Raw genomic sequence first — 23,778 nt, 5'->3', positions numbered from 1 at the left:
AGTTTGGATAGGTTGGGACTTCATTCCTTAGAGCATCGGGAACTGAGGGGTGATCGCATGGAGGTGCAGAAGGTCACAAAGTATGTTTTCCCCAGGTTTGGGAAATGGAAAACCAGAGGGCATGCAGTTGGTGAGAGGGGAGTGATGCATTTATTTACTTAACGATACTGCACAGAATAGATCCTTCTGGCCCTTTGAGCCAACCCCAATTTAACCCTAAGCTAATCATGAGACTGGGGTAAAGGGCTGATTTATCTATTGCCATTCCCACATGGAATGTGGAAGCTAGCAGGGTTGTATGGGAATGGGATGGAGAGCTCACATTTCCCCACCTTCTCAGGCACTGTGATCCTCATTTAAGCGGATTCTCTCCAACATTAAGCTTACGCTATCTGGTGCTCGCCAGCTGTCTGAGGTCCTCGTGGGTCACACACCCGTGGGCCGAATTCTGGGTTTAGTGCGCTGCTGTGTCAGACAGAGCCTGTGGTTGCTGGGGAAGGGTGGATGACAACGGTTGACTGGCTGAGCTTTACGAGCGGCTGACAGGAAGGAAGCTGAGACATGTGTTGTTTTAAGCACATTACACTCCCTGAGAGGATGGGCAGGTTTGTGCGAGTTAGTGTGCAGCCGGCGAAACAGGCGCCCTCGGCCGCAGCAGATGGGTCAAAGTCCAAGAGTCTCGGTCCCTCTGGATTCCACCTCCATCATCAGAACCTGGGAGTCTGTCTGTGGCATGCTGGGGTATCCCCACAGAAAGACAGCATGGCTCTGAGAGTGGATAGATTCTGCTAATCTGTCTCAGTCTTTCTGTACTTCCTCAACACTACCTGCCCCTCCACCTATCTTTGCAAACTTGATTTGTCAGGGACAATTTTCCTTTCAGGAAACCATGCTGACTATACATACAGCCTATTTTATCACGTACCTCCAAGTAGCCCGGAATCACATCTTTAACAGACAACTCCAACATCTTCCCAGCCACTGAGATCAGGCTACCTGGCCTGTAATTTGCAATTTTCCATTCTTCTGGAACCATTCCAGAGTGTAGTGATTCTTGAAAGATCATTAATAATGCCTCCACAATCTCTTCCGCCACCTCTTTCAGAACCCTGGGGTGTACACCATCTGGTCCAGGTCACCTATCTACCTTTAGACCTTCCAGTTTCCCAAGAACCTTCCCCCTAGTAATGGTAACTTCACACACGTCTGCCCTCTGACATTCTCAAATGCCTGGCATACTGTGAATGTCTTCCACAATGAAGACTGATGCAAAGTACTTGAAACCCCTTTTTACTCGGCGTCTCTGGAAAACCATCTTGTTAGCCTCTCACGAACAGCCACTGGACTCTGCGGCAAGAAACCCATCTTTCTCAGGCTTTGTACGTCGAGGGTCTGTATGTCTTTGGTACCACCAAACCCGTGAGGTTGGGATGTCTCGCTCACCTAAACCCCCGTTTCTGTGAAAGTTGTGTGATTTACTACCCCCAGCAAGAAATAACAGATTGTACACTGCATACAATTAAAAGGAAGTAGATTTAAGAAAGTGAATTTAAACAAACAGTTATTAAATATGATGGAATCTTTTAAGAGATTAATTTCTAAACATTAATTTTTAAAAGAGTGATTTCTAAAGTAAGTACATGTTCGGCACAGCATTGTGGCTGTATTGTGCTGTAGGTTTTCTCTGTTTCTGTGGTATTAAAATCAAAAAGGGCCCATACCTCTTAAAGAGTCAAATGCGCAGTAAATGGAGCTCATCTTGAACTTGTCTGCCAGTCATGCACTGGACCCACCATCCTTTTGAACAGTGCTCAAAATCCATCTTAAACAAACAGGTCTCCCACAGAAGTATTGGTTCTTCCTTCCTGAAGATATTCATCTGTACAAAGCATCTTGTTCAACAGGGACGGCATCTTCAGCCACCTTTTCCCCCGTCTTCTTCTAGCTGCCACCCACAAAGATCAAAGACCCAGCCATCTCCAGAACCTTCTCCCAGTTCCACTGTCCTGATTGGCTGACAGCACATTCCCAAGCTGAATAACAAGCCTCTAATCTTAGCTGAAACCCAAACAAGTTGAAAGCAAAAAAAAAACCTGCTGTTACAGAACTGCTGAAATGAAATACCTTCAGCATTGCAGTAAAAATCTTAATCAGGGTGTTACATACTTATTCAGTTTGTCCACCATTTCATTGTCCCCCATTACTACCTCTCCAGCATCGATTTCCAACAGTCTGATATCTGCTTTTGCCTCTCCTTTCCACTTTATATCTGAAGAAACTTTTTGCATTCTATTTAAATTTATTGGCTAGCTTGCTTTCATATTCCACTTTTTCCTTCCTTATGATTTTTTTTTAGTTGCCTTCTGTTGGTTTTCAAAACTTCCCAATTCTTGAACTTCCCACTAATTTTTGCTCTATTATATGCCCGCTCTTTGTCTTTTATGTGGGCTTTGTAGACCGTGGCTGTGTCACCTTGCCTCTAAAATAATTCGTCCCCATTTGGGATCTATATATTCTCCATCTTCCAAATTACTCCCATTACTGCTTTACCATCATCCCTGCTAGTGTACCCTTCCAGTTAATTTTGGTCGGCTCCTCTCTCAAGCCTTTGTAATTTCCTTTACTCCACTGCAATAGTTCAGTACTTTACTTCAGAGTTGATGGAGAAGATCCTGAGAGGCAGGATTTATGAACATTTGGAGAGGCATGATATGATTAGGAATAGCCAGCATGGCTTTGTCAAAGGCAGGTTGTGCCTTACGAGCCAGATTGAATTTTTTGAGGGTGTGACTAAACACATTGATGAAGGTAGAGTGGTAGATGTACTGTATATGGATTTCAGCAAGGCATTTGATAAGGTACCCCATGCCAGGCTTATTGAGAAAGTAAGGAGGCATGGGATCCAAGGGGACATTACTTTGTGGATTCAGAACTGGCTTGCCCACAGAAGGCAAAGAGTGGTTGTAGACGGGTCATATTCTGCACGGAGGTCGGTTACCAGTGGTGCGTCTCAGAGATCTGTTCCAGGACCCCTACTCTTCGTGATTTTTATAAATAACCTGGATGAGGAAGTGGAGGGATGGGTTAGTAAATTTGATGATGACACAAAGGTTGGGGGTGTTGTGGATAGTGTGGAGGGCTGTCAGAGGTTACAGCGGGACATTGGTAGGATGCAAAACTGGGCTGAGAAGTGGCAGATGGATTTCAACCCAGATAAGTGTGAAGTGGTTCATTTTGGTAGGTCAAATATGATGGCAGAATATAGTATTAATGGTAAGACTCTTGGCAATGTGGAGGATCAGAGGGATCTTAGGGTCTGAGTCCATAGGACACTCAAAGCTGCTGTGCGGGTTGACTCTGTGGTTAAGAAGGCGTATGGTGCATTGGCCTTCATCAACTGTGGGATTGAGTTTAGGAGCCAAGAGGTAATGTTGCAGCTATATAGGACCCTGGTCAGACCCCACTTGGAGTACTGTGCTCAGTTCTGGTCCCCTCACCACAGGAAGGATGTGGAAACCATAGAAAGGGTGCAGAGGAGATTTACAAGGATGTCGCCTGGATTGGGAAGCATGCCTTATGAAAACTGGTTGAGTGAACTCGGCCTTTTCTCCTTGGAGCAACAGAGGATGAGAGGTGACCTGATAGGGGTGTATAAGATGATGAGAGCCATTGATCATGTGGATAGTCAGAGGCCTTTTCCCAGGCCTAAAATGGCTAAAATGAGAGGGCACAGTTTTAAGGTGCTTGGAAGTAGGTACAGAGGAGATGTCAGGGGTAAGTTTTTTACTCAGAGAGTGGTGACTGCGTGGAATGGGCTGCTGGCGAAAGTGGTAGAGGTGGATACGATAGGGTCTTTTAAGAGACTCCTGGACAGGTACATGGAGCTTAGAAAAATAGAGGGCTATTGGTATCTCTAGGTATTTTCTAAAGTAAGTATACGTTCGGCACAGCTTTGGGGGCCGCAGGGCCTGTATTGTGCTGTAGGTTTTCTATGTTTCAATGTTTTTCTAAATCCCACTGCACTGTCCCTACTCACCAGCAGAAAACCCATTGCAGTGTCCCTGCTCAACAGCAGATATTGCTCTGCATCAATCCCACCGACCAGCAGGAATCCCACTGCACTGACCCACCGACCAGCAGGAATCCTCTGCACCAATCCCACTGACCTGCTGGAATCGCACTGCACTGTCATTACTGACCAGCAGGAATCCCATTACACTGTCCACACTGACCAACAGGTATCCCACTGCACTATATAATGTCCAGCTGGAATCCCACTGCATTATCCCTACTCACCAGCAGGAATCTCTCTGCACCAGTTCCACTGACTACCAGGAATCCCATTACACTATCCCCACTGACCAGCAGAAATTCCTTTCCAATAACCCACTGGCCAGCAGGAATCCTCTGCACCAATCGCACTGACCAGCAGGAATCCTGCTGCACTGTCACCGCTGACCAGCAGGAATCCCACTGTTCCTGTCCCCATTGACCAGCAGGTATCACACTGCACTGTCTTCACTAACCAGCTGGAATCCCACTGCACAGCCCCACTGACCAGCAGGAATCCCTCTGCACTGTCACCACTGACCAGCAGGAATCCCTCTGTTCCTGTCCCCACTGACCAGCAGGTATCACACTGCTCTGTCCGCACTAACCAGCTGGAATCCCACTGCACTGCCCCACTGACCAGCAGGAATTTTACTGCACTTCCCCCATGACCAGCAGGAATCCCACAGCACTGTCCCCACTGACCAGCAGGAATCTGTATCCACTGACCTCACTGACCAACAGGATTCCCATGGCACTGTCCTCACAGACCAGCAGGAATCATACTGCTCTGTCCCCACTGACCAGCAAGTATCACACTGCCCTGTCCCCACTGACCAGCAGGAATCGCTCTGCACCAATTCCACTAACCACCAGGAATCCCATTACACTGCCCTACTGACCAGCAGGAATCTTCTGCACTGTCCTCACTGACCAGCAGGAATCCCACTGCACTGTCCCCACTGACCAGCAGGAATCACTCTGCACCAATTCCACTAAGCACCAGGAATCCCATTACACTGCCCCACTGACCAGCAGGAATCCTCTGCACTGTCCTCACTGACCAGCAGGAATCCCACTGCACTGTCCCCACTGACCAGCAGGAATCACTCTGCACCAATTCCACTAAGCACCAGGAATCCCATTACACTGCCCCACTGACCAGCAGGAATCCTCTGCACTGTCCTCACTGACCAGCAGGAATCCCACTGCACTGTCCCCACTGACCAGCAGGAATCACTCTGCACCAATTCCACTAAGCACCAGGAATCCCATTACACTGCCCCACTGACCAGCAGGAATCCTCTGCACTGTCCTCACTGACCAGCAGGAATCCCACTGCACTGTCCCCACTGACCAGCAGGAATCCCACTGGACTGTCCCCACTGACCAACAGGAATCCCGCTGCACTGTCTCTACACCCCAGCAGGAATCCCACTGCACTGCCTACATTGTACAGAGGTTGTATTGAGAGCATCCTGAGCAGCTGCATCACTGCCTGGTTCGGGAATTGCACCATCTCGGATCGCAAGACCCTACAGCGGATAGTGAGGTCAGCTGAGAAGATCATCGGAGTCCCTCTTCCCATCATTACAGACATTTACACCACACGCTGCATCCGTAAAGCAAACAGCATTGTGAAGGACCCCTTGCACCCCTCATACAAACTCTTCTCCCTCCTGCCATCTGGCAAAAGGCACCAAAGCTTTCAGGCTCTCGTGACCAGTTCTTCCCCCAAGCCATCAGACTCCTCAATACTCACAGTCTAGACTGACATCTACATAATGTATTATTATATTGTAACTTGTCCTCAACTGTGCCTATTGTCTTGTTTATTAATTATTGTACTGCCCAGCACTGTTTTGTGCACTTTATGTAGTCCTGTGCAGGTCTGTAGTCTAGTGCAGTTTTTATGTTGTTTTACGTAGTCTGGTGTAGCCTTGTGCTGTCTCACATAGTCTAATGTAGTTTTGTGTTGTTTCATGTAGCACCAGGTCCTGGAGGAACATTGTTTCATTTCTACTGTGTACTGTGCTAGCAGCTTATGGTCGAAATGACAATAAACTTGACCTAACTTGACTACACACCAGCAGGAATCGCTCTGCACCAATTCCACTGACCAGCAGGAATCCCACTTTATTGTCCCCACTGACCAGCAGGAATCCCACTGCTCTGTCACTACTGACCAGCAGGAATCACTCTGTACTGTCCCCACTGGCCATTAGGAGTCCCACTGTTACACTGACCATCAGGAATCACTCTGCACTGCCACCGCTGACCAGTAGGAATCTCTGTGCACCAAGCCTTTGGTGCAGAGGGTTCTCAGAGTTCTTCAATGCTGTGAGATCCTGGCTTTCACCTCTCTCTAGTTGCATATCTCCCTCTGGGAGTAACTGTCCTTCCATTTGAGAGACCTCCTGTCCTTTGTTCCATGTGTCTGGTTGGTCACCCTGTACATCAGAGTCCTTGCTGATTGTGTGTGCTGGATGCTAGGAGTCGTTAATGACCAGCAGACATGCCCTCTCCTACCAGAGACCCGGCTTTGCAGCACCCATTCCCCATCTCCCTCCTTGCTGCTCCCTGCTCTCAGCTCCCGGCCTGCAGACTGTTCTATACGGCTGCACACTCTTTCACTGGTGGTAAAAGTGCTTTAATCGCACAGCCTTGTGGTTGAAACCACCAGTTCAAGGAACTGAAACACGACAGAGTGACTCTCAGCTGGAAGCCGTGTGCAGTCAGCTCTGGCTAGATGTCAGACACCCACAGCCTGGGCCCGTGTCCTGGTCAGACACCTATACTCTGGGTTTGTGCCTGGTCAGACACCCAGGGCCTGTGTCCATGTCAGTCCTGGTCAAACACCCAGACTCTTTCAGACACCCACACCCTGGTCTTGTGCCCTGGTCAGACAGCCACAGCCTGGACTTTATTTAATTCCTGCTGCAATTACATTGCTTCCTCAGCACTACCTACCCCTCCACCCACCTTCCTGTCATCTGGAAACTTTGCCACAAAGCTATCAATTCCATTATGCAAATCACTGACAAACAATGTGAAAATTAGCAGTCCCTAATTACTGACCCCTGTGCAACACCACTACTCACTGGCAGCCAATCAGAAAAAGCCCCCTTTATTCCTACTCACTGCCTCCATCTAGTCAGCCATTCCTCTATCCATGCCAGTATCTTTCCTGTAATGCCATGGGATTTTATCTTGTTAAGCAGCCCCATATGTGGCACCTTATCAAATCCTTCGGAGATTTGCTAAGGCCATTGGGGAGAGTTTAAACTAGAATTGCTGGGGGTGGTGGGAACTGAAGAGGTGGAGGAGGGGGCAGTTGGCTCACAAATAGAGAAAGCTTGGAGACAGTGCGAGAGGGAGGATAGGCTGGTGATAGACAAGGGATGTGCTTAGACTGATGGTTTGAGATGTGTCTATTTTAATACAAGAAGCTTCATGAACAAAGCAGATGAGAGAGTGTGGATTAGTACTTGAAGATATGATGTTGTGGCCATTACAGAGACTCGGATGGCTCAGGGGCAGGAATGGTTACTTCAAGTGCCAGGCTTTAGATGTTTCAGAAAGGACAGGAAGGGAGGCAGAAGAGGTGGGGGCGTGGCACTGTTGATCAGAGATAGTGTCATGGCTGCAGAAAAGGAGAAAGTCATGGAGGGGTTGTCTACTGAGACTCTGTGGGTGGAAGTTGGAAACAAGAAGGGGTCAGTTACTCTACTAAATGTTTTTTATAGATCACCCAGTAGTAACAGGGACATTGAGGAGCAGGTAGGGAGACAGATTCTGGAAAGGTGTAATAATAACAGGGTTGTCACGGTGGGAGATTTTAATTTCCCAAATATTGATTGGCATCTCCTTAGAGCTAGGGGTTTAGATGGGGTAGAGTTTGTTAGGTGTGTTCAGGAAGGTTTCTTGACACAATATGTAGATAAGCCTACAAGAGGAGAGGCTGTACTTGATTTGGTATTGGGAAATGAACCTGGTCAGGTGTCAGATCGCTCAGTGGGAGAGCATTTTGGAGATAGTGATCACAATTCTATGTCCTTTACCAAAGCATTGGAGAGGGATAGGAACAGACAAGTTAGGAAAGTGTTTAACTGGAATAACGGGAAATATGAGGCTATCAGGCAGGAACTTGAAAGCATAAATTGGAAACAGATGTTCTCAGGGAAATGTATGGAAAAAATGTGGCAAATGTTCAGGAGTTATTTGCATGGCATTCTGCATAGGTATGTTCCAATGAGACAGGGAAAGGTTGAGTAGGATAGGGGTGGGTGTATGGCTGAGTTGCGTGGCGGTAGGAACTCCAGACCTCAGCGTGTAACGGTAGGAAGAACTCTAGACTTCATTATGTAGCTGAAGGTGGGAACTCCAACAGTTATCACTAAGCCAGCGTTGTCAGGCCTCCATTGCTCAATCTACCAGTCAGAGCAGGAGAACCATTATTCAGATCCTTAGTATGTCTACTCCTTCCTGTCCCAGAACGAGACTCTGTCAGCTGCCCCAGCCCCATCCCTACCCCTGAATAAATCTGTGCCTGACTTCCTGTTGTGATTCCAGGAGGCTGCTCACACACGGTTACACGGAGACACACTATCATCTGGATGGCAGTCGCGTGACCATCAGTCCAAACCGCACGGTGAGGGAATGGGAGCCTCAGTGGGTTGGTGACGTGGGTATGGCTCAGCCCGTGTGTGGGTGGAGTGGGTGAGGATCGTTCTTGGTGGTGGTGGGGGATGGGTAAAGGTTGTGTGTGTCGGGGGAGCGGGAAGGGAAAGGTCATCGGGGTCTGGGACACCCCAGGGGTTTATTCGATGGGAAGGCGAGGTCATCGGGGTGGGGTGAATGGGAGGGGAGATGTCACGTGCCTCTGGGGAATGGGAGGGGTGTAGGTTATCCTGGGGCTGGGAGATGTCAGTGAGGTGTGGGTTATCCCAGGGGTGTGGGGTACAGGCTGGGTCACATTGAGGGTTGGATCACCCACGGGTGTGGAGCGGGTCCCTCAGGTGTGACGGTTTATCATCCGGCCTGAGGGATGGATCACCCAGGGGCACCGAAGGTGAAGATCTTGGCCCCCCAGGGTGCCGATTGGGTCACCGTGCAGTGCTGCTGTGAGTGTGTGGGTCGCTCAGGGGTGCGAGGTGGTGATGTCTGTCTTGTCCCTGCAGGACCACTGCCTGTACCATGGACGTGTCCGTAGCCATCGACACTCCTGGCTTGCCCTCAGCCTGCGCTACGGTGTCCGGTGAGAAGCTGCAGCGGGGAGGGCAGTGTGAGGCTGGCAGGGAGAGTGCCGGATGGGTGGGGGGTGGTTGGGTGTGAGGAGTGTATCTGCGATTATCGATCGAGAGGAGTCAGAGGGTGATTGGTGTTGTAGGGAGTCAGGTGTATGTGAGGGTGAGTGGGTGTGAGGTGTGAGTGTGGGGGTGTCAGGAGGAATTGGGGGGTGAGGGTGTGAGGTGTGAGTGTGGGGGTGAGAGTGGGAATTAGGGGGTGTGTGGTTCTCTGTCAGTGTGAGTGTGAGTGTCAGAGTGGGTTGTTGGGAAGTTAAGGAAAGGCTAGGGGTGACATTTGGAGTCAGTGGGTGGGTGTCGGTGTTGAGGATGGGGGTGTCAGTGGGAGACAGTTGCTGAGTGTGCGTAGTGACTGGGGGTGTCAGTGAGCGGCTGCTGGTGATTGTGGAGGTGTCTGGTTGTCAGTCGGTGGGTGGGTGCAAGTGGTGACTGTAGGGGTGACAGTGGGAGACAATCAGTGGGGGTGTTGGTGGTGACTGTGGGAGCTGTCTGGGGGAGTCAGTCGGTGAGGGTGTCTCTGGGAGACAATTGGTGGGAGTGATAACTGTGGGGGGTGTCATTCAGTGGGGCTGATAACTGTGGGGGGAGTCAGTCAGTGGGGAATGTCTCTGGGGGTCAGTTGGTGGGGGTGATAACTGTGGGGGGGATCGGTCACTGGGGGTGATAACTGTGGGGGGAGTCAGTTGGTGGGGGTGTCTCTGGGGGTCGGTTGGTGGGGGTGATAACTGTAGGGGGAGTCAGTCAGTGGGGGTGATAACTGTGGGGAGGGTCAGTCGGTGGGGGTGATAACTGTGGGGGTGTCAGTCAGTGGGGAGTGTCTCTGGGGGTCAGTCGGTGGAGGTGATAACTGTGGGGGATGTCGGTCAGTGGGGGTGATAACTGGGGGGGTCTCTGGGGGTCAGTCAGTGGAGGTGATAACTGTGGGGGATGTCGGTCGGTGGGGAGTGTCTCTGGGGGTCAGTCGGTGGGGGTGATAACTGTGGGGGATGTCGGTCGGTGGGGGTGATAACTGTGGGGGGGTCTCTGGGGGTCAGTCAGTGGAGGTGATAACTGTGGGGGGTGTCAGTCGGTGGGGGTGTCTCTGGGGGTGTCGGTGGGGGTGATAACTGGGAGGGGTCAGTCAGTGGGGGTGATAACTGTGGGGGGAGTCAGTCCGTGGGGTGTGTCTCTGGGGTGTCGGTCGGTGGGGGTGATAACTGTGGGGGGTGTCAGTCGGTGGGGTGTGATAACTGGGGGGAGTCAGTCATTGGGGGTGATAACTGTGGGGGGTGACAGTCGGTGGGGTGTGATAACTGTGGGGGGAGTCAGTTATTGGGGGGTGATAACTCTGGGGGTGGCAGTTGGTGGGGGTGATAACTATGGGGGGTGTCAGTGGGGAGTGTCTCTGGGGGTCAGTCAGTGGGTGTGATAACTGGGGGGGGTGGCAGTCGGTGGGGGTGATAACTGTGGGGGGTGACAGTCGGTGGGGTGTGATAACTGTGGGGGGAGTCAGTTATTGGGAGGTGATAACTCTGGGGGTGGCAGTTGGTGGGGGTGATAACTATGGGGGGTGTCAGTGGGGAGTGTCTCTGGGGGTCAGTCAGTGGGTGTGATAACTGGGGGGGGTGGCAGTCGGTGGGGGTGATAACTGGGGGGGGTGGCAGTCGGTGGGGGTGATAACTGGGGGGGGTGGCAGTCGGTGGGGGTGGCAGTCGGTGGGGGTGATAACTGGGGGGGGTGGCAGTCGGTGGGGGTGATAACTGTGGGGGTGGCAGTCGGTGGGGGTGATAACTGGGGGGGTGGCAGTCGGTGGGGGTGATAACTGGGGGGGGTGTCAGTGGGGAGTGTCTCTGGGGGTCAGTCAGTGGGGGTGATAACTGTGGGGGTGGCAGTCGGTGGGGGTGATAACTGGGGGGGTGGCAGTCGGTGGGGGTGATAACTGTGGGGGTGGCAGTCGGTGGGGGTGATAACTGGGGGGGTGACAGTCGGTGGGGTGTGATAACTGGGGGGAGTCAGTCATTGGGGGTGATAACTGTGGGGGGTGACAGTCGGTGGGGTGTGATAACTGTGGGGGGAGTCAGTTATTGGGGGGTGATAACTCTGGGGGTGGCAGTTGGTGGGGGTGATAACTATGGGGAGTGTCAGTGGGGAGTGTCTCTGGGGGTCAGTCAGTGGGTGTGATAACTGTGGGGGGTGGCAGTCGGTGGGGGTGATAACTGTGGGGGTGGCAGTCGGTGGGGGTGATAACTGGGGGGGTGACAGTCGGTGGGGTGTGATAACTGGGGGGAGTCAGTCATTGGGGGTGATAACTGTGGGGGGTGACAGTCGGTGGGGTGTGATAACTGTGGGGGGAGTCAGTTATTGGGGGGTGATAACTGTGGGGGTGGCAGTCGGTGGGGGTGATAACTGGGGGGGGTGGCAGTCGGTGGGGGTGATAACTGTGGGGGTGGCAGTCGGTGGGGGTGATAACTGGGGGGGGGTGGCAGTCGGTGGGGGGTGTCTCGGGGGGTCAGCATGGACTTGTGGAAATGTGTTGTAACATTTGTGATTGTACCCACACCCTGTGGCATCTCGTTCCACATTCCCACTGCCGTCTGGGTGGAAACAGTTGCCTCTCAGGTACTTCTTTTAAAACCTGTTGCCCTTCAATGTAACCTATGTTCTCTGATTTTGGAATTCCCTCCAGCCGCTGGTGGAGGTGATCAATAAACCTTGTCAGTTCTAGGGTAACTGTTGTTGTTGTCGTACTCCACAGTGGGGTTGTTGCCATGGATATCACTGATGGTTATTACCTACAACCAATCGGAGAGAATCTGCACCGGGTGACCCGGATGGGGAGCCTGACTGTTGGCCACGGCCGGTGTGGACGGGGCGACGACCGGTGGACAGACAGGGACTTGATGGGGCGCCTGGTGCAGCACTTGCACAGGGTGAGGTTCACTGCCATCTTACCCTACCTGACCCTCGGAGCCTAGCTTCCCACTCTGTCACACTGCCCGCAGTTTCCCCTATGTACACCCCGCTCTCCCACCTCCATCCACCTCCCTGGACTGACCCCGACCCCCTTCTTCTAACCACAACAGGTGGCCCCAGTAGAGCACTGACCAAGGATCCTTGACCACCCCTGGGCCCCTGATCTGTGATGGACTTCTCAGCTATTCTCTAGACCATTGACCACGACTCTGTCGGAGCCCGTCCCTGACAGGACCCCATGACCCTATCCCACAGCCCAGAACCTGAACGCACGTTGGTTCCTTGGAACCCAGAGTCCCTGAGAGACCCTGGCCCTGCAGTCACCTTGACCCCAACTTCCTATTATTTCTGACCCCCCCCACCAATCCTCAATCCGCCAACCCGCTGAACCTTGACCCCAATTCCCTGCTGACCAATTTACTCCTACCAGCCCCTGTCTGCCTCTGCTCAGCCAAACCCCTGACTATTCCTAAAGATCTAGAACATAGAACCTTGCCAAATAGTACAAGCTTTTTATAGAGATCTGGAACATGGAACTGTGCAGAATAGAGCAGGCACTTCATGCAGATCTAGAACATAGAACAGTATTGAAAGTGAAATGCCCTCGATAGGGATCTAGAACATAGAACAATGCCAAAACGTAAAGGCCCTTTGTAGAGATCTAGAACATAGAACAGAGCCAAATATTACAGGTGTTTCAGATTGAACTGGAATATAAAACAGTGCTGATCATTACAGGCCTTTCATAAGATCTCGAGCATAGAAAAGTGCTGAACAGCACAGACCACTCATAGAGATTTGGAACATAGAATTGTGCGGAACGGACTATTCATACAGGTCTAAAACATACAACAGTGCTGAATAGTATAGGCCTTTCATAGAGATCTAGGACGCAGAACAGTGCCAAACATTACAGGCCATTCAGATTGATTTGGAACTTAGAACAGTGCTGATCATTACAGGCAGCACATAGAATCTGGAACAGAGCTGTACCGAGAAGTACAGGCCCTTCACAGAGATCTCGAACATTGAAAAGTGCCATACAGTATAGTCCTTTTATAGTGATCTAGGACATAGAATTGTGCCGAATAGTACAGGCTCTTCCAGGGATTCTGAACATCCAACAGTGTAGGTTTTTAACACCATGTGTTGTGAGTACCCAGAACAAGTTGTTCGGTGTGCTGTTGGAAACTGGTTTGATAGTGGTGTTGGAAGCTGGTTTGATGGTGGTGTTGGAAACTGGTTTGATAGTGCTGTTGGAAACTGGTTTGATAGTGCTGTTGGAAACTGGTTTGATAGTGCTGTTGGAAGCTGGTTTGATAGTGCTGCTGGAAGCTGGTTTGATAGTGCTGTTGGAAACTGGTTTGATAGTGCTGTTGGAAACTGGTTTGATAGTGCTGTTGGAAACTGATTTGATGGTGGTGTTGGCGGTGTTGGAAACTGGTTTGACGGTGGTGTTGGAAACTGCTTTGATAGTTGTGTTGGAAACTGATTTGATGGTGATGTTGGAAACTGGTTTGATAGTGGTGTTGGAAGCTGGTTCGATGGTGGTGCTGGAAACTAGTTTGAAAGTGGTGCTGGAAACTGGTTTGATAGTGGTGCTGGAAACTGGTTTGATAGTGGTGTTGGTGGGGTGTTGGAAACTGGTTTGACAGTGGTGTTGGAAACTGGGTTGATGGTGGTGTTGGTGGTGTTGGAAGCTGGTTTGAGAGTGGTGTTGGAAACTGGTTTGATGGTGGTGTTGGTGGTGTTGGAAACTGGTTTGATAGTGGTGTTGGAAACTGGTTTGATGGTGGTGTTGGTGGTGTTGGAAGCTGGTTTGAGAGTGGTGTTGGAAACTGATTTGATGGTGGTGTTGGAATCTGGTTTGAGAGTTGTGTTGGAAGCTGGTTTGACAGTGGTGTTGGATGCTGGTTTGATAGTGCTGTTGGGAGCTGGTTTGATAGTGGTGTTGGAATTTAACTTGATAGTAATGTTGGATGCTGGTTTGACAGTGGTGTTGGAAACTGGTTTGATAGTGGTGTTGGGAGCTGGTTTGATAGGAGTTTTGGAATCTGGTTTGATGGTGATGTTGGAAACTGGTTTGAGAGTGGTGTTGGATGCTGGTTTGATGGTGGTGTTGGGAGGCTGGTTTGAGAGAGGTGTTGGGAGGCTGGTTTGAGAGTGGTGTTGGGAGTCTGGTTTGAGAGGTGTTGGGAGGCTGGTTTGATGGTGGTGTTGGTGGTGTTGGAAGCTGGTTTGAGAGTGGTGTTGGAAACTGGTTTGACAGTGGTGTTGGAAACTGATTTGATGGTGGTGTTGGATGCTGGTTTGATAGTGGTGTTGGAAACTGATTTGATGGTGGTGTTGGAAACTGATTTGATGGTGGTGTTGGTGGTGTTGGAAGCTGGTTTGAGAGTGGTGTTGGAAACTGGTTTGATGGTGGTGTTGGTGGTGTTGGAAACTGGTTTGACAGTGGTGTTGGAAACTGGTTTGATGGTGGTGTTGGTGGTGTTGGAAACTGGTTTGACAGTGGTGTTGGAAACTGATTTGATGGTGGTGTTGGATGCTGGTTTGATAGTGGTGTTGGGAGGCTGGTTTGAGAGGTGTTGGGAGGCTGGTTTGATAGTGGTGTTGGGAGGCTGGTTTGAGAGGCGTTGGGAGGCTGGTTTGATGGTGGTATTGGATGCTGGTTTGATAGTGGTGTTGGGAGGCTGGTTTGAGAGGCGTTGGGAGGCTGGTTTGATGGTGGTGTTGGATGCTGGTTTGATAGTGGTGTTAGAAGGAAGGAGAAGATGGTGGCGCGACGCAGCACGCGCGGCCGTTCCGAATGAATATCGTATTTGTGAAGTAGGATGCTGTGCACATCCCTGATTTGATGGAGACAGCCGTGAGAAGCGCGGAGGAACATCTGGAGTAACTTCTGAAATGCCTGCTTCGCTGCCGCTGCTACTGTGCGATTGAGAATCTCCGGAGGGGAAGGCCCCAAATCCTCGGCTTTGCCTGTTGCCTGTTGCCAGGCCCGGGGTCGAAGCGCTCGGCAGAGATGGTGCTCGGTGCTCAGTGTCGGAGAGCTGGTCGGAGGCTCAGAGTCGGACTGTGGTCGGATGGTTCCGGGATGCTACATCGGCAAGTTGGCGACGCTGGAGGTTTACCGTCTGTGTGAGATGATGGGACTTTCGAGAGACTTTGAGACTTTTACTGTGCCATGGTCTGTTCTTATCAAATTACAGTATTGTTTTGCACTGTTGTAACTATATGTTATAATTATGTGGTTTTTGTTAGTTTTTAAGTTGGTTTGTCATGTGTTTTCGTGATATCATTCTGGAAAAAACATTGTATCATTTCTTAATGCATGCATTACTAAATGACAATAAAAGGGGACTGCATGTCCTCATAATCTAAATCTAAAAAAACTAGTTTGATAGTGGTGTTCGAAACTAGTTTGATAGTGGTGTTAGAAACTGATTTGATAGTGGTGTTGGGAGCTGGTTTGATGGTGCTGTTGGAATCTGGTTTGATGGTGGTGTTGGAAGCTGTTTGACAGTGGTGTTGGAAGCTGTTTGACAGCCACATGAACAGTAGGGAATGGGGGATGTGGACATTTGCAATGAGAAGGGATATACTTTAATTTGGCATTTTGTTCAGCACAGACCATAAAACCATAAGCTATAAGAGCAGAAGTAGACCATTTGGCCCATCGAGCCTGCTCCACCATTCAATCATGGGCTGATCCAATTCTTCCAGTCATCCCCCCTCCCCTGCCTTCTCCCCATACCCTTTGATGCCCTGGCTAATCAAGAACATATCTATCTCTGCCTTAAATACTCCCAATGACTTGGCCTCCACCGCTGCTCGTGGCAACAGGCTCGTGACATTGTGGGCCATAGAATCTATTGCTCTGCGGTATTGTTTTGTGTTTTGTGTTCTGAATGGGTATGACAGGAAATGACACTTTGTTCTTCACTGCAACTGAGCTGCAGTTCAACAGCAGGAGGTTTTGTTCCTGCTGCACAGGGAGTTGGTGAGGCCTCTCTGGGGTTCTGTGCACATCTCTGCTTTTCTTGCCTAACAACGGCAGAGCAATGCTAGAGGGAGCTGAGAGGAGATTAACCAGGCTGATCCTGGGATCTGTGGGTTGTGTGATCAGGACAGACTGAACAGTTTGGGCATGCTGGAGCTCCCTGACGGGTGGTGTCTGAAAAGAGGATACTGTCTAAGTTGCATGCCATCTTGGACAATGTCTCCCATCCACTACATAATGTACTGGGTGGGCACAGGAGTACATTCAGCCAGAGACTCATTCCACCGAGATGCAACATAGAGCGTCATAGGAAGTCATTCCTGCCTGTGGCCATCAAACTTTACAACTCCTCCCTTGGAGGGTCAGACACCCTGAGCCAATAGGCTGGTCCTGGACTTATTTCCTGGCATAATTTACATATTACTATTTAATTATTTATGGTTCTATTACTATTTAATTATTTATGGTGCAACTACAACGAAAACCAATTTCCCCCGGGATCAATAAAGTATGACTATGACTATGAAGGGGGCAGTGGGGTGACACTAATCACACATCTCAGACCATGAGTTCGGCTTGGCAGCTCGGATGTTGGAAGAGTCAGGGGTAGGGGTCATAACGACATGATGAGGACTGGTCCGTGTAAAGCCGAAGGACATAGATATTTCTTCTGTCAGGCACTATAGAATCTGTGGAACTTTGTGCCCCGACCATCGGTGAGAGACACACATTGGAAGTGTTTAAGGTGGAGGGGTGTGGGGCCTGGTGCAGGCGGGAAATCAAGGCCTTGTGAGGACTCACCATCACCCTGTCGAATGGTGGGGCAGGTCTGGGGGGCCTGACCACCCCCTCCTGCTGCCAGCATTCTGTCAATATGAGACTGCCATGGGGTCCAGGCTCGATGGGCCGAGTGGCCTCTCTCCTGCTGATGTTTTGGGGGTGGAGGCTGCAGTTGAATTGCATGGGGCCCAGATCTTCCGTTCTCCCACAACACCAGCCTGACCGGCCCCTCGCAGGGCAGGAGAACAGTCCCTCGGGAAGTCAGTGTTAACCCATGAGACACTCCCTTTCCTCCCGTCTCCTCTCCCACAGGTCCGGCGCGATTCCTGGGACACAGAGAAATTCATGGAAATCTACATTGTAGCCGACCATACCGAGGTCAGAGGTTGCTGGCTGGGTCAGGGGTCAGGGAGGGGGGATTACTGACGGTGTGAGGGGTCGGGACAGGGAGGGGGATTACTGGCTGGGTGAGGAGTTGGGACAGGGAGGGGGATTACTAGCGGGATCAGGAGACGGAGAGCGATTACTGGCATGGTGAGGGAACAGGGGATTGGGGGGTTTACTGGCATGGTGAGAGGACAAGGAGGGGGATTACTGGCGGTGTGAGAGGGTCAGGGGTCCGGGAGGGGGAATTGCTAGCGGGATCAAGAGATGGAGAGTGATTACTGGCAGGGTGAGGGAACGGGATGGAGGGGGATTACTGGCAAGGTGAGGGGACAGGGAGGGGGATTACTGGCATGATGAGGGGTAGGGTGAGAGGTTACCATAAGACAGGAGTAGTATTAGGTCATTTGGCCCATTGAGTCTGCTCCGCCGTTCAATCATGGCTGATCCTTTTTTCTCCTCCTCAACTACACTCACTGGCCTTCTTCCCGTAACCTTTGATGCCATGTCCAATCAAAAACCTATCAATCTCTGCCTTAAATACACCCAACCACCTGGCCTCTACAGTTCTTGTGGTAATAAATTCCACAAATTCACCACCCTCTCGCTAAAAAATTTCTTCACATCTGTTTTAAATGGACACCCCTCTATCCTGAGGCTGTGCCCTCTTGTCCTGGACTCTCTCACCACGGGAAACATCCTTTCCACGTCTACTCTGTCCAGGCCTTTCAACACTCAAAAGGTTTCAATGAGATCCCCCCTTATCCTTTTAAATTCCAGCGAGTACAGACTCAGAGCTATCAAACATTCCTTACATGATAACCCTTTCATTCCCGGAATCATCCTTGTGAACCTCCTCTGAACCCTCTCCAATGCCAGCACATCTTTTCTTAGATGAGGGGTCCAAAACTGTTCACAATACTCAAGGTGAGGCCTCACCAGTGTCTGACAAAGCCTCAACATCACTTCCTGCTCTTGTATTCGAGACCTCTGGAAATGACTGCTAACATTGCATTTGCCTTCCTGCCGCCGAGTTCACCTGCAAGCTACCCTTTAGAGTGTTCTGCACAAGACCTCTCAAGTCCCTTTGTACCTCCCATTTTTGGATTTCCCTAGTCTGCACATTTATTTCTACTACTAAATTGCATGACCAACATCGTATTTCATTTGCCACTCTCTTGCCCATTCGTTACATAACACGCAATCCAGTATAGCTGATCCCCTCATAGACTCAGTGACAAACTGCTCTAAAAAGCCACCTCGTAGGCATCAAACAAATTCACTCTCTTAAGATCCATTTCCAACGTGATTTTCCCAATGGACCTGCATGTTAAAATCTCCCGTGACCCACCATAACATTGACCGTTTGACTCGCCTTTTCTATTTCCTGTTGTAATCTGTGCTCTACCTTCCAGCCACTGTTGGGAGGCCTGTATATAACTGCTGTCAGGGTCCTTTTACTCTTGCAAGTTTCTTAACTCAACCCACAAGGATTCAACATGTTCTGGTCCTCTGTCACATCTTTCTACTGACTTGATGTCATTCTTTACCAGCAGAGCCCCGCCACCCCCTCTGCCTACCTTCCTATCCCTCTGATACAATGTGTAACCTTGGACATTTAGCTCCCAACTACAACCATCCTTCAGCCATGATTCAGTGATGGCCACAACATCATACCTGACAATCTGTAATAGTGCAACAAGAGCATCCACCTTAATTCTCCTACTCCGTGCACTGAGATATAACACTTTGAGTACTGTATTTGCTACCCTTTTTGATTCTGCATCCCTAATTCACTGATACTCACCCTGTTGATGGTCACTGAGTGAGGGGGGGGGTCACTGAGTGAGGGGGGATCACTGGGTGAGGGGGTCACTGGGTGAGGGGGGTCACTGAATGAGTGAGGGTTACTGGGTGAGGGGGGTCACTGAGTGAGGGGGGTCACTGGGTGAGGGGGGTCACTGAGTGAGGGGGTCACTGGGTGAGGGGGGTCACTGAGTGAGGGGGGGTCACTGGGTGAGGGGGGTCACTGAGTGAGGGGGGTCACTGGGTGAGGGGGGGTCACTGAGTGAGGGAGGTCACTGGGTGAGGGGGGTCACTGAGTGAGGGGGGTCACTGGGTGAGGGGGGTCACTGGGTAAGGAACGGTTTCTGTGTGAGGTGGTTATTGGTGGGGGGTTACTGCAAGGGGGGGGTTACTGGGTGAGGGTGTTGTTATTGAGAGAGAGATAGTTACTGGGTGAGTTAGGTTACGAGGTGAGGGGGTTACTGGGTGAGTTAGGTTACGAGGTGAGTGGGTTACTGGGTGGGTATAACTGGGTGAGGGTAGTTACTGGGTGAGTTAGGTTATGAGGTGAGGGGGTTACTGGGTGTGTGTAACTGGGAGAGGGTAGTTACTGGGTGAGTTAGGTTACGAGGTGAGGGGGTTACTGGGTGAGGGGGTTACCGGGTGAGGGGGGGTTACGGGGTAAGGGGGGGTTACTGGGTGAGGGAGTAACTGGGTGAGGGGGTTACTGAATGAGGGGAGTTACTGGGTGAGGAGGGTTACTGGGTGAGGGGGGGTTACTGGGTGAGTTGGGTTACTGGGTGAGGATGTTATTGAGAGTGAGGTTGTTACTGGGTGAGGGGTGTCACTGAGTGAGGGGGGTTACTGGGTGAGGGGGGTCACTGGGTGAGGGAGGTTACTGGGTGAGGGGGGTCACTGGGTAAGGAACGGTTTCTGTGTGAGGTGGTTATTGGTGGAGGGTTACTGCATGGCGGGGTTACTGAGTGAGGGTGTTGTTATTGAGAGAGAGGTTGTTACTGGGTGAGGGGTGGTTGTTACTGGGTGGTGGGATTGCTAGGTGAGGCGGTGTTACTGGGTGGGTGTAACTGGGAGAGGGTAGTTACTAGGTGAGTTAGGTTACGAGGTGAGGGGTTACTGGGTGGGTGTAACTGGGAGAGGTTAGTTACTGGGTGAGTTAGGTTGCGAGGTGAGGGGGTTACCGGATGAAGGGAGTTACAGGGTAAAGGGGGTTACTGGGTGAGGGGGTAACTGGGTGAGGGGGTTACTGGGTGGGAGTTACGGTGTGCATGTCCTGCCCCATTTGCTGCAGTCTGACTTCTTGCCGCCCCAGTTCCAGAGCCAGAACCGCGACCTCGGGAAAACCAAGGACAGAATCCTGGAGATTGCAAATTATGTGGATAAGGTACGAGCGACCTCTGTCCCTACTTCCTGGCCCAGAGAGGGTCCACTATCGTACACGCTGTAGTGAAAGTTTGGGGTTTCCAGAACCTTCCACTGCTTCTGGGAAAGCTGATGTTATTGTCAGAGCACAGAACAGGAACAGCCCTTTGGCCCACATTGTCTGGCTGAACTAATTCACAATTTAGTTGGGCATTAGGCCCAAACAAACTAATCCCTTGTGTCTACACCCTTTCCATTTTCCTCTCATTCATGTGTCTGTCTAAGAGCCTCTTGAACACCTTCATCTTATCCGTGTCTACCACGACCCCAAGAAGCACATTCCAGGCACGCACCATGATCTGCCCCTTACATCTCCTTCGAAATTACCCCTTCTCACCTTAATTGCACAGTCTGGTATTCAACATTTCAACCCTGGGGAAAAGATACTGTCTGTCTACTCTATCATAATATATAAACCTCTATCAGCCTCCAGTGCTCCTGGGGAAATCACCCAAGTTTGTCCAAACTCTCGTTATTGCACGTGACCTCGAATGCAGACGGCATGGAGGGATAGTGTCAGCTAGACAGGCTGAAGGGCCTTCACAGGGCAGTTTCCTCAGTCAGTTCCACAGTGTGTGAACGTCACTGAATCTCAGGATTGTACATGGTGATATCTACGTACTTTGATAATAAACTAACTTTGAATTTTGAACTTTGCATGTCCCTCCTTTCCCGGCAGTTTTACAGAAGTCTGAATATTCGGATCGCACTGATCGGGCTGGAAGTGTGGACCCACAGGGACCAGATCACCGTCAGCACAGACCCCAACGCGGTGCTCTCCGCCTTCCTGAAGTGGAGACGGCAGCTTTGGGCGCGGATGCAGCACGACAACGCCCAGCTCATCACGTAAGTGGCTGTGGAGGGGGGGGGGAGATTTCTGCAGGAGTGTGTGTAGGAGGGGCTATGGGCTTACTTGTGTTTCTGTCTCTGCATATCTACCCATGTGTGTGAGTGAATTTGTGTGTTTGTGTGAGTGTTCATGAATATGTGTGTGTGTTTCTGTGTGAATATACTTTATCCTTTATACTTTATTGTCGCCAAACAATTGATACTAGAACGTACAATCATCATAGCGATATTTGATTCTGCTCTTCCCGCTGCCTGGATTACAAATCTATAGTAAATATTAAAAATTTAAATTATAAATCATAAGTAGAAAATAGAAAAATGGAAACATAGAAACATAGAAAATAGGTGCAGGAGTAGGCCATTCAGCCCTTCGAGCCTGCACCGCCTTTCAGTATGATCATGGCTGATCATCCAACTCAGAACCCTGTACCAGCCTTCCCTCCATACCCCCTGATCCCCGTAGCCACAAGGGCCATAGCTAACTCCCTCTTACATATAGCCAATGAACTGGCCTCAACTGTTTCCTGTGGCAGAGAATTCCACAGATTCACCACTCTCTGTGTGAAGAAGTTTATCCTAATCTCAGTCCTAAAAGGCTTCCCCTTTATCCTCAAACTGTGACTCCTCGTTCTGGACTTCCCCAACATCGGGAACAATCTTCCTGCATCTAGCCTGTCCAATCCCTTTAGGATTTTATATGTTTCAATAAGATCCCCCCTCAATCGAGTAAGGTAGTGCAAAAAAACCAAGATGCAGGTCTGAATATTTGGAGGGTACGGCCCAGATCCAGATCCAGATATGTGTGTTTGTGTGAATGTGTGTGTGTGTGTTCCTGTGTGTATGTGAATGTGAGTGTGTGTATGTTTATGTGTGTGTGTGTGTTTCTGTGTGAATATGTGCATATGTGTGTGTGTGTTCATGTGAATGTGAGTGTGTGTATGTTTATGTGTGTGTGAGTGGGTGTGTGTGTGAGTGTGCATGAATTTGTGTGTGTGTTTCTGTGTGAATGTGTGTGTGTGTGTGTGTGTGTGTGTATATGTGTATGTGAGTGTGTATATGTTTATGTGTCTGCGAGTGGGTGTGGGTGTGTGTGTGTCTGTGTCTTTGTGAGCTGAGCTCTTTTTACCCTCTTCCCTGCTGCAGAGGTGTGACGTTCCGGGGAACGACCATCGGGATGGCGCCACTGGAGGGGATGTGCTCGCTGGAAACCTCGGGGGGCGTCAGCATGGTGAGTCTGCAATCTTCCTGCAAGGCTGTGCGTTGACTAGTGGTGGGGAATGAGGGAGCATGAGGACTGGAAAGAGTGAGTTGAGGGGGGGCAGGGTGGATGGGGTCTCTCTTTCTATCTATCTACCTACCTATCTAAATACAGTGCCTATAAAAAGTATACACCCCACCTTGGAAGTTTCCATGTCTTACTGTTTTATAACATTGAATCACAGTGCATTTACTGTGGCTTTTTTGACACTGATCAACAGAAAAAGACTCATTTCAAAGTGAAAACAGATCTCTACAAAGTGATCTAAATTAATTACAAATATAAAACACAAAATAGTTGATTGCTTAAGTATTCACCCCCTTTAATATGACACATCAAATCATCACTGCTGCAGCCAATTGGTTTCAGAAGTCACATAATTAGTTAAATGGAGATCACTGTGTGCTGTCAAGGTGTTTCAATTGATTATAGTAAAAAATACACCTGTAGCTGGAAGGTCCAACTGCTGGTGAGTCAGTATCCTGGCAAAAACTACACTATGAAGGCAAAAGAACAGTCCAAGCAACTCCATGAAAAGGTTATTGAAAAGCACAAGTCAGGAGATGGATACAAGAAAATTTCCAAGTCACTGAATATCCCTTGGACAGTTAAGTCAATCATGAAGAAATGGAAAGAAGATGGCACAGCTGTCAATCTGCCTGGAGCAGGCCGTCCTCAAAAACTGAGTGACTGTGCAAGAGGGGATTAGTGAGGGAGGCCACCAAGAGACCTATGACAATTCTGGAGGAGTTACAAGCTTCAGTGGCTGAGATGGGAGAGACTGCGCATACAACAACTGTTGCCCGGGTGCTTCACCTGTCGCAGCCTTATAGGAGAGTGTCAAAGAGAGAGCCACAGTTGGAAAAAAAACTTACATGAAATCTCGACTACAGTTTGCCAGAAGGCATGTGGGAGACTCTGAAGTCAGCTGAAACCACATTCACATGTCACGCATGCGCACACAGGTGCCC

The 23,778-nt window shown here is 50.1% G+C and overlaps 1 protein-coding gene across 1 annotated transcript in view; it reads left to right on the top strand.

The window, feature by feature from the left end:
* Window positions 1-23,778, top strand: part of LOC140196915 (disintegrin and metalloproteinase domain-containing protein 33-like) — a 125,454-nt gene that overhangs the window by 3,895 nt on the left and 97,781 nt on the right. The window contains exons 4-10 of the mRNA XM_072256851.1: window positions 8,623-8,701; window positions 9,231-9,307; window positions 12,091-12,265; window positions 17,404-17,469; window positions 20,591-20,662; window positions 21,380-21,546; window positions 22,693-22,777. Of these exons, the coding sequence (XP_072112952.1) occupies window positions 8,623-8,701; window positions 9,231-9,307; window positions 12,091-12,265; window positions 17,404-17,469; window positions 20,591-20,662; window positions 21,380-21,546; window positions 22,693-22,777 (721 nt within the window). The remainder of the gene's footprint in view (window positions 1-8,622; window positions 8,702-9,230; window positions 9,308-12,090; window positions 12,266-17,403; window positions 17,470-20,590; window positions 20,663-21,379; window positions 21,547-22,692; window positions 22,778-23,778) is intronic.

Source organism: Mobula birostris, chromosome 4 (genome assembly GCF_030028105.1).
Source record: "Mobula birostris isolate sMobBir1 chromosome 4, sMobBir1.hap1, whole genome shotgun sequence".
In the NCBI taxonomy this organism is placed as follows: Eukaryota; Metazoa; Chordata; class Chondrichthyes; order Myliobatiformes; family Myliobatidae; genus Mobula; species Mobula birostris.
This window is presented reverse-complemented; position numbering and strand designations above follow the sequence as displayed.